The sequence below is a fragment of the Eriocheir sinensis genome, chromosome 57 (genome assembly GCF_024679095.1).
Source record: "Eriocheir sinensis breed Jianghai 21 chromosome 57, ASM2467909v1, whole genome shotgun sequence".
Taxonomy (NCBI): Eukaryota; Metazoa; Arthropoda; class Malacostraca; order Decapoda; family Varunidae; genus Eriocheir; species Eriocheir sinensis.
In genome coordinates this window covers 8,556,110-8,570,793 of record NC_066565.1, presented here as the reverse complement: position 1 = coordinate 8,570,793, position 14,684 = coordinate 8,556,110, and the positions used below count along the sequence as shown (strand labels likewise).

At 45.9% G+C, this 14,684-nt stretch overlaps 2 protein-coding genes across 10 annotated transcripts in view; one reads left to right on the top strand and one right to left on the bottom strand.

The window, feature by feature from the left end:
- Nucleotides 1–4,635, bottom strand: part of LOC126984821 (uncharacterized protein DDB_G0271670-like) — an 80,567-nt gene extending 75,932 nt beyond the window's left edge. Inside the window, exons 1-2 of one of the 3 annotated variants that reach the window (XR_007737890.1) lie at nucleotides 4,621–4,635; nucleotides 3,222–3,478 (exon numbers count right to left, since the gene is read on the bottom strand). The gene's annotated coding sequence lies outside the window, so the exon portion shown is untranslated. Of the gene's footprint in view, nucleotides 1–3,221; nucleotides 3,479–4,620 lie in introns of those variants that run through there. The other 2 variants (XM_050838997.1, XM_050838998.1) reach the window with 2 other exon arrangements.
- A 2,945-nt stretch (nucleotides 4,636–7,580) lies between these two features.
- LOC126984816 (uncharacterized) overlaps nucleotides 7,581–14,684 on the top strand; it is a 56,118-nt gene continuing 49,014 nt past the window's right edge. For 6 of the 7 annotated variants that reach the window (XM_050838948.1, XM_050838946.1, XM_050838947.1 and 3 more), the window contains exon 1: nucleotides 7,581–9,396. In XM_050838948.1, coding sequence (XP_050694905.1) covers nucleotides 7,757–9,208 — 1,452 coding nt within the window. In that variant the 5' untranslated portion in view covers nucleotides 7,581–7,756 and the 3' untranslated portion in view covers nucleotides 9,209–9,396. Of the gene's footprint in view, nucleotides 9,397–12,501; nucleotides 14,627–14,684 lie in introns of those variants that run through there. The other variant, XM_050838944.1, reaches the window with a different exon arrangement.

The window sequence follows — 14,684 nt, the reverse complement described above, 5'->3', positions numbered from 1 at the left end:
TTCAATGTCGAGCTCGTAGAGCTTCGCCACTTGAAGCACAACCGCACGCAACATCCGTTTCTGGGCCTTTGAGGAGTTGCTTGAGCTGAAGTGCGACAGGCACTGTGTCGTCACCGAACCGACTCTTCAACTCAGCCAAGATGTGGTCCACGAACGGAATGTACACCGCCCGGCGGTAGTACTCCTCAGCATTCTCACACGGAACATTTGATCACTGGGTCTGTCGTCCACAGAGTCGTGGCACAGGGATGGTGTCATGCGATGACCCCACCTCGACCAAAAGCTCTTCCGCTTTCGTGAACACGTCGTGAAAATGATTCTCCGCATCTGCTCTGAACTTGGCAAAAATGGTCTCGATGCCACGGCATCGGCTGACACCAGGTCGCCATCTTTCCTCTGAAGTTTGGCTCGGCTCGAGAGTATGTGCCAATATACACTCCACTACAACCAGTCCAACGAGAAAGCAGGAAACACGTATGGCGATGAGAAGGAGCCCAGTGGTGGCGTCAAGTTCCTCCTCGAGAAAAACAGCGATGACAGGCAGAAATTCAATGAAAACCATCATTCTGTCATGCCTCTCAATCCACCTGGTGGGGCACAGGGGAACAAGCGTTTCGCACTTGGCCGAGGTAAGCTTGACAACCTCTGTGAAGCGGAGAGAGCGCTTATTTGAAGAATGAACGAAGTTGTATACCTCGGTCAGTGTTGTACACCTGGGTCAGTGTTGTACACCTGGGTCAGTGTTTGAAGAGCGATCTTCACTTCCTTGACGTCACACGCCTTCGTCAGTACAAGATTTTGTCGGTGGCTAAAGCAGTGGATTGGCTTGGCCAGGGTGTACTTCTTCATGAGTACTGCGGCACACCCTTTGAATGTTCCCACCATGGCACTTGCTCCATCGAAACCAAGTCCCCTGCACTTGGCCATGTTCAATCCGAGGTCTTCAACGGTGCGCAAAGATTTTTTGCCCCCCCCCCATCCACCCCTGGAACAAAGTGAGTGCAGAGGTGAAGGAAGATTTGGCAAAATCCTACAGGGATGTCTTGAAGACAGAGGCATCAAAGGTTTGCAGTGGGTCTAGTACTGAAGGAGCTACTGCTTTTGGGCTCCTCAATGCTCATAATGGTAAAGAACTGTTGGATAAAACTACCAATCAAGTAAAAAATAGATTAGACAGGAAAAACAACATTGTCTTGTATGGTATCCCAGAGAAGGTAAAAGAGGGCATGAACTTGGCAATTAGGTCTGAAAAAATTGAGCATGACAAGATAATTTTCATAGAATTATGCAGTGAGATGGGCTTGACATGTTTGGACAGTGATATTGAGGAGAAAAAAAAACGATAGATTTCCCAACACCAAAAAGAAAAGACACCACATCCCCAAACTTCTGAGAGAGGGATTCAACATCTGAGCCCAAACCACGGATGATCACAGAGTCCGCTCTTTTCTCTCTTTCTCTGATTTCCACTGCCTCCTCTTGCAAGATATTCCTAATTTCTGTGGGGCTAGGCATTGAAACAGAACCGGGAGCTGGAGTGACTGGCCCTGAACCTGATCTAAGTACTCTGATCTCATCGGATAGCTTGGCAACTGCACTACTTAAGCCTTTAACTGTTTCAAAGAGTTGAGCTAGATCATTGCGACTAGGTTGTTTTTGACTACGTCCTAGTCGACAGGAGGTACAGACATAACATACGCCTTGGGCGGAAAATTCTACAACATTCTTGAAGGCTTTGAGTGGAAGGCCTGAACACTTTTGAGCACCATGAGTCCAGGTCAGGCAATGCTCACACTCGAGAGTCCTCATCACCAATGTTTACACCACAGGTACCACAGGGAAAAACTTTATCACCACGGCCGGGTGACGAAACAATCCCCCCAGTGCTGCCCGCTGCGCCAGTGTCATGGCCCGATCCCGGGGCACTGCGGGTCCTACAGCCAGTTACCTGCTTACCAGTCATTTCAGCCAGTTACCGGTTGGGCTGAGAAAACTACCGGTGTTCAGCAAAAATGCTGTAGTAAAGTGGAGGCAGGCCAGCTGAGTTCAAACGTGTTGAGGAGAGAGCAGGCACGTCCTCTCACGGCGGCGGCGTGTGCTGGATCAAAATGATCAAGCTACACGGGGACATAGTAAGAAGATATATAAACAACGTGCCAGGTTAGATATAAGAAAATATTCATTCTGTAATAGTGGTGGATATCTGGAACAGCCTCCCTGAAGCAGTAGTGAGTGCACCATCAGTTAAAACCTTTGAAAATAGGTTGGAAAAGGCATGGAGATCACAGAGATAAAAACTTGAGCACATGGTAGCCATTGATATTGGGCACGGGTCCAGACAACTTGACCACGGAGACCACCTGAACGATCAGAGTGAGAGTTATCTCGAGCCGGAGACACAGGCTTTGTTAGCCTCTTCCGGAATTCTTCTGAGAGCTTCTGTGAGTGGTGGGCGGCCTGTCTTGTGCAGGTCAGCATTTTTTTTTTTTTACAGCTACGGAGACAGTTCAAGGGCGTAATGAAAAAAATAAAAAAAGGCCTGCTACTTACTGCTCCAGAACAGAGGTTAACCCCCATGGCGTCGGAACATTTCCCACCCGTGACCCCCCCCAGCGTCGGCACTTTTCAAATTTTTTTTTTCTCCCATTATGTCAGAAATGCTGAAAAAACATAGGTTTAAGTCATGAAAAGTGTCAAAAATGACATCTGAGTCACGGTGTGTGTCGTAAATTGTCGCGTCGTATATGTACGACGCCGACGCTGGGAAGGTGACTCAGCCTGTGTAGTACATGTACGACGCCGACGCTGTGAGGGTTAAAGGAGTGTTCAAAATTAGAGATCAATTTCGGGAGGAGAGGTGTCCTGATACCCTCCTCTTGAAAGAGTTCAAGTCATAGGCAGGAGGAAATACAGATGAAGGAAGATTGTTCCAGAGTTTACCAGCGTGAGGGATGAAAGAGTGAAGATGCTGGTTAACTCTTGCATAAGGGGTTTGGACAGTATAGGGATGAGCATGAGTAGAAAGTCTTGTGCAGCGGGGCCGCGGGAGGAGGGGAGGCATGCAGTTAGCAAGTTCAGAAGAGCAGTCAGCATGAAAATATCGATAGAAGATAGAGAGCCAACATGGCGGCGGAATTTGAGAGGTAGAAGACTATCAGTATGAGGAGGAGAGCTGATGAGACGAAGAGCCTTTGATTCCACTCTGTCAAGGAGAAGCTTACCTACTTCTGCTGCATGAGAAGGTTAAGACTTCCCGGCGGCGGTGGTGGAGGTGTTGTCCTGGCAGTGTTGGGGCTGAGGGTGTCGCTGGCCAGCAGGTCCCCAGCGCTGGCCCGTGGGTGTGGAGCCTTCGTCGTCTTCTTCTTCTGGGGTGTTTTAGGGGGCTGGTTGGGCAGGGCCAGAAGGGATGCTGCTCGGGCCTCGGCGCGTGCTGTTGTTGTCACCTGGCAGTGTTGCCAACTGGAACTTTATAATTCCGCTACACGCACGAGTCGTGCGTGTAGCGGCAGGCAAATCAGTAATTCCCTAGACTCGTGCTGAAAAATCCCTAGATTGGACAAAAAGTTCCTAGTTTACAAATATTGACACATGTACTACACGTACAAGGAAAAGGAATGTGAATGCAAGAAATTACAGGTGGTGAGTCCCGCAGCCAAGTGTGTCAGATGTGTGACAGGGGTGTGGATGAAACTGTCGTGCATGTGATACTGGTGTGTGGGAGGTACCGGAGAGAAAGGACGGAGATGATGAGGGTGGCACTGAGTGAGATGGGCTGGGATGTGAATGGAGGATTGCAAGGACAGAGAGGGAATGGATGCTGCTGCTGCTGGGACTGAGTGATGAAGCAAATGATAGAATTATAGAAGCCATCAAGAGTTGGTTAAGATTCGTTTTAGGTCCGTGCCAGTATCTCATTACCTACCTTATGAAACATCAGTATCTCTTCATATATCTTTTCTACAAACCTTCAACAGTCATGGAAACGCTTTGAAAATCCAATTCAAGGACTTTTTTTTTTACTCTTGAAGATATGGGATAATGTTTACGAAAGCGCGTCGCCTCCTCTGCTGGCCGCGGCGACGCTGCAGCGGGTGTTGCGAGAAATACCTCCTAGCTGAAATAAGTCACATATACATGAGGGGGGGGGGGTCGAGGGGGGCGCAGCCTCCCCGTTAGTAGGTTGTAAAGTTCGGTTGGAGTAGTTTAAATATACTCCCCGACCCTAAGCCCTCTGCGAGCTATTTTGCGGCTGCGGCGGCTGCAGCGTCGCCGCGGCCAGCAGAGGAGGCGACGCGCTTTCGTAAACATTATCCCTTATTTTCAAGAGTAAAAAAAAATTCCTTGAATTGGATTTTCAACGCGTTTCCATGACTGTTGAAGGTTTGTAGAAAAGATATATGAAGAGATAGTGAGGTTTCATAAAGTAGATTATGAGATACTGACGGACCTAATACGAATCTTTACCGAAGAGTTTTCTGGAAAAGATGTGGTGTGCAAGAAATAGGGAATTGGAAGATGTGTAATGGATACTGCTTGTTTTGTTTTTATTCTTACAGGTTGTGCCGATGCGAAGGCCTGACTCTCCAACGGGTCACCTGTACAGCAAGAGCAAGTGTTTACCTTTGACACGTGGAGTACCTGACACGCCTCCGCCTGGGCCACACACGACTCAGCCCGCTCACCTCCACCGCCTGCGCCTGGCCCCGACCCTCACTGCCCAAGGAGTCACTGCCCTGGTGCAGGACCGTGGAGGAGGCCAGTGACCACCTCCTGCTGCACTGTGTACTTCAGATAATCTATAAGTTCAATTTACATGGCCTGGTAGTATGTAACTTTTATAAGTGACTGTACTTGTCTATTTGTTATATGTGTAATTTTCTTTATTATTCTTATTCCTATATTCTTGAGATTATTCCATTGCATTATTGCCCTATTATCTTTCTTTACTTTGTGTATAATTATGAGACCAATATTTCTTTCTCATATTTTCTTTTGCTTGTGTGTCTGTGTTCATGCATTTTCTATAATGCACAATGCGTGCCATATATCTACATGCCAGCATATATTTGTTGTATATACTTTTCTAGACAAATACAACTGAACTGCACCTTTATAGCATTGTTTCTTTGTCCAAAATACACTAATTAGTTAAGTAAATAGCTGAGTGTGTGTGTGTGTGTGTGTGTGTGTGTAAAAAGTACACTTCATGAACTATGGTCTTTGTGGTTATACCACCCGCCACTGATGAAAGATAGCATATAATAATCATATAACACATAATGAATGATGAAAAAATAAATATTGTTCATACATAATGTCAAAAATAAGATCTACGCATATGATAAACTACAAAGCGATAAGGTCACAAGAAGATGAAGAGGAGACCCTACACCTGCAGACGACGTGACACCCAACAATGTGATAGACTGATAAGAAACAAGCTGAAACTAGAAGACTATGAGGTAGTAGATGTGGTGAGACTGGGAAGACGAGAAGAAAACAAAATTCGGCCGATGCTTGTAAAACTTGGAAATCACCACCAAAAATGGAAAATAATGGGAAGTGCAAGAATGCTTAAGGATGACCCAAACATTACATACAAGAAAATGAGGATTGTACCAGACATGACCAAGAAGGAAAGAGAAGAAAACTGGAATCTAAGAAATGAGCTGAAGCAAAAAAGAGATGCTGGAGAGCAAGGATGGTACATAAGAAGGGGACAGTTGGTGAGAGGACAACAGAACCAGGGTGCAGGACTAGGTAACACAGGTAGAGACTGACTTTCCGGGGACAAGATTGACCATAATGTAAGTACTATTAAGTTACTTAATGTGCAAGGACTCACTACACCAAAGATGCTTGAATTAGAAAGATTAATAGAAAATGACCTGGACATAGTATGCATAACAGACACACAACTAGTGTATGATAAAGTGCAAATTAGTGGTCACTTGAAAAAATATGATAGTATGAGAGGAAAAGATGAACAGAAAGGAGGTGGACTGCTAGTTATGTTTAAGACACAGAAGATATCCAAGCTGTTCAAAAGAAAACTATAAATAAAGATATTCTAGTTTTAGAGGCACGGATACAAAGTACAAATCTTATTATTATTTTAGTATATGTTTCACTGTCGGATAAAGGAAGACAGAATTCAGTGCAATTAGAATTAAGTAATCTTATTGAGAAGTATGAAGAAGAAACTTTGATACTGCTGGGAGACTTTAATGGTCACGTAGGATTTCTAGGGGACCAGCCTATAAACAGAAATGGAAAAATGATTCTAGAGTGGATGGGAAATAACAGTATGATAATGCTAAATGATGACTTGCAATGTGAAGGGATGTACACATGGAGCCGAAACGAGCAGAAAAGTGTGATAGACTATGCTCTATGTAATAAAAAGTTCTTTGATATATACACAAGCATGAAAATAGACCAAGAACAGGAGAAAGTTGACATATCGGACCACAACCTGATAGAAATAAACTTTAAGGTAGTGAAAGAGAGAAACAATAAATTCAGGAAAACTAAATGGGAAAAAATAGAATATTACAGTACAAAAGCAGAGTGCCTGGAAAAATATACACAGGAAATGGAAAACATTGCACAAAGTAGATCTGTAAACAATATAAGTGAGTTGAATAATGCTTTTGTGAAATGTGCCGATAACATATTAAAGAGAACATTCAGAGTAAAATCTAGCAAGACAGCTAAAGAAGCACCTTGGATAAATGAAGAGATAAGAAAGCAAATCCAGATGAAGAAGAAGTTCAACAGGGCCAGAAGAAAAGCTGAGACTGATGAAGAACGGAACAGACTGAAAGAAAAGTATATTGAACAGAAATGTAAAGTGCAAATGCTGATAAAAAACGAAATATACAAACATGAGAAAAAGGTGACCAAGGAAATAAAAGAAAATGGAGACAAAACTAAACTGTGGGACTATATAAGAAAACAGCAAGGAAAAGTGCACAAAAAAGGAGAGCTAAAACTATTTAATGAACACAAGCAAGCCATATCAGAAGACGAAGCAGAGAAAGATATAAAAGTGTTTTGGAAGACAGTCTACCAGAAACATGAAAATAAAATGATGGAACTGTGGAAGGATGAAACAAGAAAGCCCTACACTGAGAGTTATGACACCAGAGGACATATTGTTCAGGCAGCTCCAGACTACACGGTGCCCGAGCCACTACGAGAGCACATGGATATGGCCTGCATTGTCCACAAGGAAATAAGACCCATGATGACTGTACAAATATCCAGGGAAGAGCTAACAAAAGTCCTAAAACAACTGAAGAATAAAAAGGCGGCTGGACCTGATAAATGCAAACCAGAATTTTACAAGGCACTGGTCCACAAACCAGACTGCATGGAAATAATGTTGAACTGCTTTAATGAGATCCTAGAAACTGGCAACATACCAAAGGAATGGAGAACATCTCATACAAAAATGATACCAAAAACTGCTAAACCAACAGCAAAAGATTTGCGCCCAATAGCATTGACAAATTACACCTACAAAATATTTATGGCAATACTGAAAGACAAAATAGAAGACCACCTTAGAAGCAGTAATGAAGTAAATGAAGCCCAAGCAGGATTCAGCAAAGGTGCAAGAATTGAAGATAACCTTCTCATATTGCAATACTGCATAGAAGACAGCTATACAAACCACAAAGCTCTGATTGTGACATCCATTGACTATACCAAGGCCTTTGACTCCATAAAGAGGGAAAAGATCGTGGAAACCATGATGAAATATAAGGTGCACCCCACAATAATAAACACAATAGCCAACATCTATAAAGAGGATAACACCCTGATAAAATTGACAGAAGACAGACAAACAGAGATACCAGTCACAAGTGGTATAAGGCAAGGGTGTACCGGCTCCACCACATTATTTAAACTTATTACTTATGCCATTATGATGAAACTGGAGGAAGGCAGAGGCTTCAATAACACCAACATTCACATAAATAGCCTGTTCTTTGCTGATGATGGCCTACTACTGTCTCACAGTATAGACGAGGCACAACACAGCATTAGACTATTAACAGAAATAAGTAGAGAATGTGGACTGGAGATAAATAAAAATAAGAGCAAGATCATCATCTATAACTTAGAAAATAGTCCACAACAGATAGAAAACATACAAGTCTGTGAAGAAATCAAATATCTGGGCCTAACTCTACTAAACAACAGAAATATCTTTACTAAACAAAAGAAAATTATGATAGAGAAGGCACAAAAGCTGGCCAATCTTACATACTCAATCACAGCGAAAAGCTGTCATAAAATCACCGTAGGGAAAGCCTATTGGAAAAGTGTGTGCCTACCCTCAATTCTATATGGAGCAAATGTTATAAATTTTACTGAAAGAGATATCCAACAACTACAGATCATTGAAAACAGTGTGTACAGGCATATATTGGGAGCACCAAGATTCGCCCAAACCTGCACGCTGCGAGGTGAAGTTGGAGCTTCAAGCATGAAGAAGAGAATAATGGAGGGTAAATTACTATATCTGAAATCTATCATAGACGCATACACCACAACAACACAGGAAAATCAAACAAGAGAGGAAGATAACAGAAACAACTTGTTAAAAGAAGTATATAAAATGGCAAAAGGAAATCAGCAAAATTGGATAAAAAACATCAATAAGTACTTAGAATGCTCCAAGCTAACTCTGAGAGATATTGGAAAGTTAAAGAAAGAAGAAATTAAGGAAAAGCTGAGGAGCTGGGACACAGAAGAATGGAAACAAGAAGTCCAAAGTAAAAGAAGCCTTGAATTATATAAAATATACAAGCCTGAAATAAAATGTGAAGAACTTATATACGACAATACACCATCATCAGTTACACTCTATAGAGCCAGAACAAATAACCTAGCACTCAATGATAGGAAAAGATTCTACAATGAAGACACAACATGCATCATGTGCGGGGCGGAGGAGGAGAACCTCCAGCACTTCCTGTTGTATTGCCCGGGGTACCAGGGCGTGCGCCGGGCAGTGCAGGCGCCGCCGCTGCCAGCTGCTGCAGGAGAACATATCGCGCCGCTTGGATGCCTCCTCTTTACCGACGCAGAGAAAAATAAGGACAATATACACAGAATGTGGTTATTGCGGGAAAAGAGAAGACAACAAAAAGAACAACAAGCTACAATGATAGTAACAGCAGTGACAGAAGAATAAATCAAGACCGAGAGAACACTAGGAGCTGCCGTTGCAAAGGCAATAGCTCCACATCTACATCTACATCTACAAGTCCCTTGTGAGGCTGTGACATCAAGTTCAAGGTCGAGGTCAGCCGCGTGCCCTGAAGTGCCCTGGCTGTGTTTCTCGTGGAGGAGGAGGAGCCCCTCGGCGTGCAGGCCCCCAGGGTGAGTGTGCGGGTGGTGGAGGGCCAGGGTGTGGACGGGCTACACTTTGGACAGGAAGGAGTGGAGGGCCAGGGTGTGGACGGGCTACACTTGGGATAGGAAGGAGTGGAGGGCCAGGGTGTGGACGGGCTACACTTGGGACAGGAAGGAGTGGAGGGCCAGGGTGTGGACGGGCTACACTTGGGATAGGAAGGAGGGGAGGGCCAGGGTGTGGACGGGCTACACTTGGGACAGGAAGGAGTGGAGGGCCAGGGTGTGGACGGGCTACACTTTGGACAGGAAGGAGTGGAGGGCCAGGGTGTGGACGGGCTACACTTGGGACAGGAAGGAGTGGAGGGCCAGGGTGTGGACGGGCTACACTTTGGACAGGAAGGAGTGGAGGGCCAGGTTGTGGACGGCCACACTTGGGATAGGAAGGAGGGAGGCCAGGGTGTGGACGGGCTACACTTGGGACAGGAAGGAGGGAGGCCAGGTGTGGACGGCCACACTTGGGATAGGAAGGAGTGGAGGGCCAGGGTGTGGATGGGCTACACTTGGGATAGGAAGGAGGGGAGGGCCAGGGTGTGTTCGGGCTACACTTGGGACAGGAAGGAGCGGGGGGCCAGGGTGTGGACGGGCTACACTTGGGACAGGAAGGAGTGGAGGGCCAGGGTGTGGACGGCCACACTTGGGACAGGACGGAGGGGGGCCAGGGTGTGGACGGCCACACTTGGGATAGGAAGGAGTGGAGGGCCAGGGTGTGGACGGGCTACACTTGGGACAGGAAGGAGTGGGGTGCCAGGATGTGGACGGGCTACACTTTGGACAGGAAGGAGGGGAGGGCCAGGGTGTGGACGGGCTACACATGGGACAGGAAGGAGGGGCTGGCCAGGGTGTGGACGGGCTACACTTGGGAGAGGAAGGAGGGGAGGGCCAGGGTGTGGACGGACTACACTTGGGACAGGAAGGAGTGGGGGGCCAGGGTGTGGACAGGCTACACTTGGGACAGGAAGGAGGGGAGGGCCAGGGTGTGGACGGGCTACACTTGGGACAGGAAGGAGTGGGGGGCCAGGGTGTGGACGGGCTACACTTGGGACAGGAAGGAGTGGAGGGCCAGGGTGTGGACGGGCTACACTTGAGACAGGAAGGAGTGGGGGGCCAGGGTGTGGACGGGCTACACTTGGGACAGGAAGGATTTACATAGATTTACATAGAAAATCAGACCACACAGACCCCATGGTCCAGACTAGGTGGTCTGTCCTTAAACCTAAGTGATTTTACATTAATCAGATGGCTCCAAAACGTTGCTTTTCTACTCTAGTTAATATTAAGTTCAAGGAAGTGACGGTCGAGCTTGTTTTTAAAGGAGTCAATCGTGTTACACTGGACCACTGATGGTGGGAGCTTATTCCATTCTCGCACTACAACGTTGGTGAAGAAAAATTTGGTACAGTCTGAATTTACTTGTCTACATTTGAGTTTTGTGCCATTGTTCCTCGTTCGCAAAGTGTCATCGATCATAAACAATTTTGTTCTGTCTACATTCGTGAAACCATAAGTATTTTAAAACGTTCGATCAGTTTTCCTCGGAGGCGACGTTTCTCAAGAGAGAACATGTTAAGGGTGGAAAGCCTTTCTTCGTAGGATTTGTTGCGCAAGGAAGGGATCATTTTTGTTGCTCGATGCTGAACACCTTCTAGTTTAGCAATGTCCTTTGCATGGTGGGGAGACCAAAACTGTACCGCATATTCCAAGTGGGGTCTGACGAAACTATTGTAGAGCGGAAGTATTACATCTTTATTCTTGAATAAAAAGTTTCTTTTAATGAAGCCCAGAATTCTGTTCGCTTTATTTGCTGCATCGATGCCCTGATGTGAGAATTTGAGGTTTAACGCGATTTTAATCCCCAGGTCCTTAACGCATTGAACGCTTGAGAGTTTAACGCCGCGTATTTCATAATCGAACTTCTTATTTTTTGTTCCAACTTGAAGGACTTGGCACTTGTCTACGTTAAAGGGCATCTCCCATTTATCCGACCAAGCTGAAATTTTGTGCAAATCCTCTTGGCGCTTTGCCTGTCTTCGTCAGTGAGAACCGAGTTACCAATCTTTGTGTCGTCTGCAAATTTACTAATGCGATTATTGAGTCCAACATCCATGTCGTTGATGTAAATAATGAAGAGCACTGGGCCAAGAACCGAGCCCTGAGGGACGCCACTAGTGACCGGCGCCCACTCTGAGTTAAATCCGTCAATCACAACTCTTTGTTGTCTGTTGCTCAACCAATTCGCGATCCATTGGTTTACTTGACCGTCAATGCCTATTTGCTTTAATTTATAAAGTAATTTATGATGTGGGACTTTATCAAACGCTTTCTGGAAATCAAGATAGACTACGTCCACTGATTTGGTTACGTCATACACCTACGGCTACACTTGGGAGAGGAAGGAGCAGGGGGCCAGGGTGTGGACGGGCTACACTTGGGACAGGAAGGAGTGGAGGGCCAGGGTGTGGACGGGCTACACTTGGGACAGGAAGGAGCGGGGGGCCAGGGTGTGGACGGGCTACACTTGGGACAGGAAGGAGTGGAGGGCCAGGGTGTGGACAGGCTACACTTGGGACAGGAAGGAGTGGAGGGCCAGGGTGTGGACGGGCTACACTTGGGACAGGAAGGAGCGGGGGGCCAGGTTGATGCTCCATTTATGGTCCCCCTCTTCATTACTCACGTGCGCCCCTGTTGGAATACTCCTCGGCTGTGTGGAACACAGGCTATGTTGGAGACTTGAAGTTATTTGAGTATTGTCTTATAAATTCAATTACAAGTTGACTGCATATGACGCACTATCCAGCTCTTTCACTAGTACTTGTTGTTTTTTTAACCCCCCTCTCTCCCTGCACTTCCAAGTAGTCATTACCAAGAATAATCAATAACCAGAATAATATGAAACATATACAAACCTATCAGAAGAACAGTGTGGTCCTCGTAAATAATGTAAGAGCGGTGATCTCATCAACACGCACTATTTGCCCGACCCGGCGGCCTGTGGCTTGCCTTGGTGCACCCACCACCGCCCTGATCCCTCCCACCAACTTCAGTTTCCTAACCAGACAATTTTTTTCTTTGCAGAACACGACTTTGTCCCAATGGCCACCACTGGTGTTAGTGTCGATGGTAGGCATTGAGACAGCTGCTGTGCTCGGTACTTCTTCCGTCCTTGCTGCCGCTGACTTCAGGACTCCTTGGTGCATCCCACGCCTTGCCTGCTCAATTGGTCACTAAGTGTGGCTTTTAGGCAACCTCGCCGCCTTCTCCAGCATCTCTGAGGTTCCTCAAGACCAGCCAACTCCTCACATCTGGAGTAGTGTTGCAGTGGAGGCTGCAAGGCGGGACAGCAGCTGGAGTGGCTGGGATGAGCAGGAGCCGACTGCTACTGGTGTGAGGTTCAGGAGTGATCAAAAACATTACCACCACCACCACTCCTGCCACCACCACCACCACTCCTGCCACCACTCCTGCCACCACCACCACCACTGCCACTACCAACACCACCACCACCACCAAAAGCAACTGCTGGCCTCTTCATCCACAAAGGGGGAAGTTTGAATTTCAGAAATGTGAGAAGATCTGAGAGTGAGAGAAAGTTTACTGACCAAAGCCAAGAGTGTGAGAAAAGACATGCAGGGAAGGATGACCTCAACAAATACACCCACACACTCTGGCATAAGACCTCATGAAAGCCGGGAGTGTGGCAAAAGGTTTAGTAATAGGAGTAACCCTAAAACACACTGGTGCAAGAAACCATGAGTGTGAAGTTTGTGGGAAATGTTTCAGTCAGAAGGGTCACCTCAAGAAACATGTCCTTACGCACACTGGTGAAAGGAATCATGAGTGTGAAGTTTGTGGGAAATGTTTCAGTGAGAAGAGTAACCTCAACAGACACACCCTTACACACACTGGTGAAAGAAATCATGAGTGTGAAGTTTGTGGGAAATGTTTCAGTCGGAAGTGTACCCTCAAATTACACACTCTTACACACACTGGTGAAAGAAATCATGAGTGTGAAGTTTGTGGGAAATGTTTCAGTCGGAAGTGTCACCTCAAATTACACACTCTTACACACACTGGTGCAAGAAATCATGAGTGTGAAGTTTGTGGGAAATGTTTCAGTCAGAAGGGTCACCTCAAGAAACATGCCCTTACACACACTGGTGAAAGAAATCATGAGTGTGAAGTTTGTGGGAAACGTTTCAGTCAGAAAGGTACCCTCAAATTACACACTGTTACACACACTGGTGCAAGAAATCATGAGTGTGAAGTTTGTGGGAAATGTTTCAGTCAGAAGGCTCACCTCAAAGTACACACTGTTACACACACTGATGCAAGAAATCATGAGTGTGAAGTTTGTGGGAAAAGATTCAAACTGAAGAGGATATTGGACCTGCACCTCTTCAGACACTCTGGTCATAAAGGGTTCAAGTGCGATGTTTGTGGGAAACGTTTCATGACTAAGGGTGAGATTGCCAGGCACGTGAAGGTCCACTTCTCCTGAGGGGCTGTGCTGATTCAGTTCTGCTGTGTGTGTGAGTGCAAGTGTTTGTTGTGGTGGTGTTACAGGGCTGTGTGTAGCACAGGGAACAGAAAATAATCATCTATTGGAACAAATGGTGACTGTAACGGCATGATCTGTTATTCACTTTCCATCCTAGGCTGCATGTGGTTGGTGGGTCCTGTGAACGGCCTGATCTTTTTGGTGGCTGTGCCGGGCTGGCTGTTGTGGCCTGGGCCTATTGGTCAAGTGTGTGTGTTACTAGTAATAATATAGTCCTGTAGGCAAACCACACCAAACTGGCTGTTGGGAGGTGTAGGCCATGGTAATTGATGTCTTATGGTGTTGTTACTTTCCTGTTTCCACCCACGTGACGTCCCATCTCAACAAACAAGTCTTATACCACGGCAGCCTTGGGTGGGGGGGGGCACAACAGCAGTGTTACCACTTTCTTAGAGGGACGAGAGAAGTAACGGGAGAAAGAAATAAGGGAGAAGTTTGGTAATGCAAAGGCGATTTATCAATTCTCTCCATACACTCTCGTCTTCTTCCCTCCCCTACTTCTCTTAGGTGTTCTTCCACCCTGACCCCCCATCCCCTCTCTTCCCCCAATCAGAATTATAACAGGTTGCATTTACATGTGTTTTGTATGCCCTCAAATCTCAGTGTACCACTTGGGAATTTATGTAAAGAATAAAAAAGCATTCCGAGAGACGCGTTTTATTATCGTAAGAAAATAGCGTGTGTTCCTTAATTTCACTCT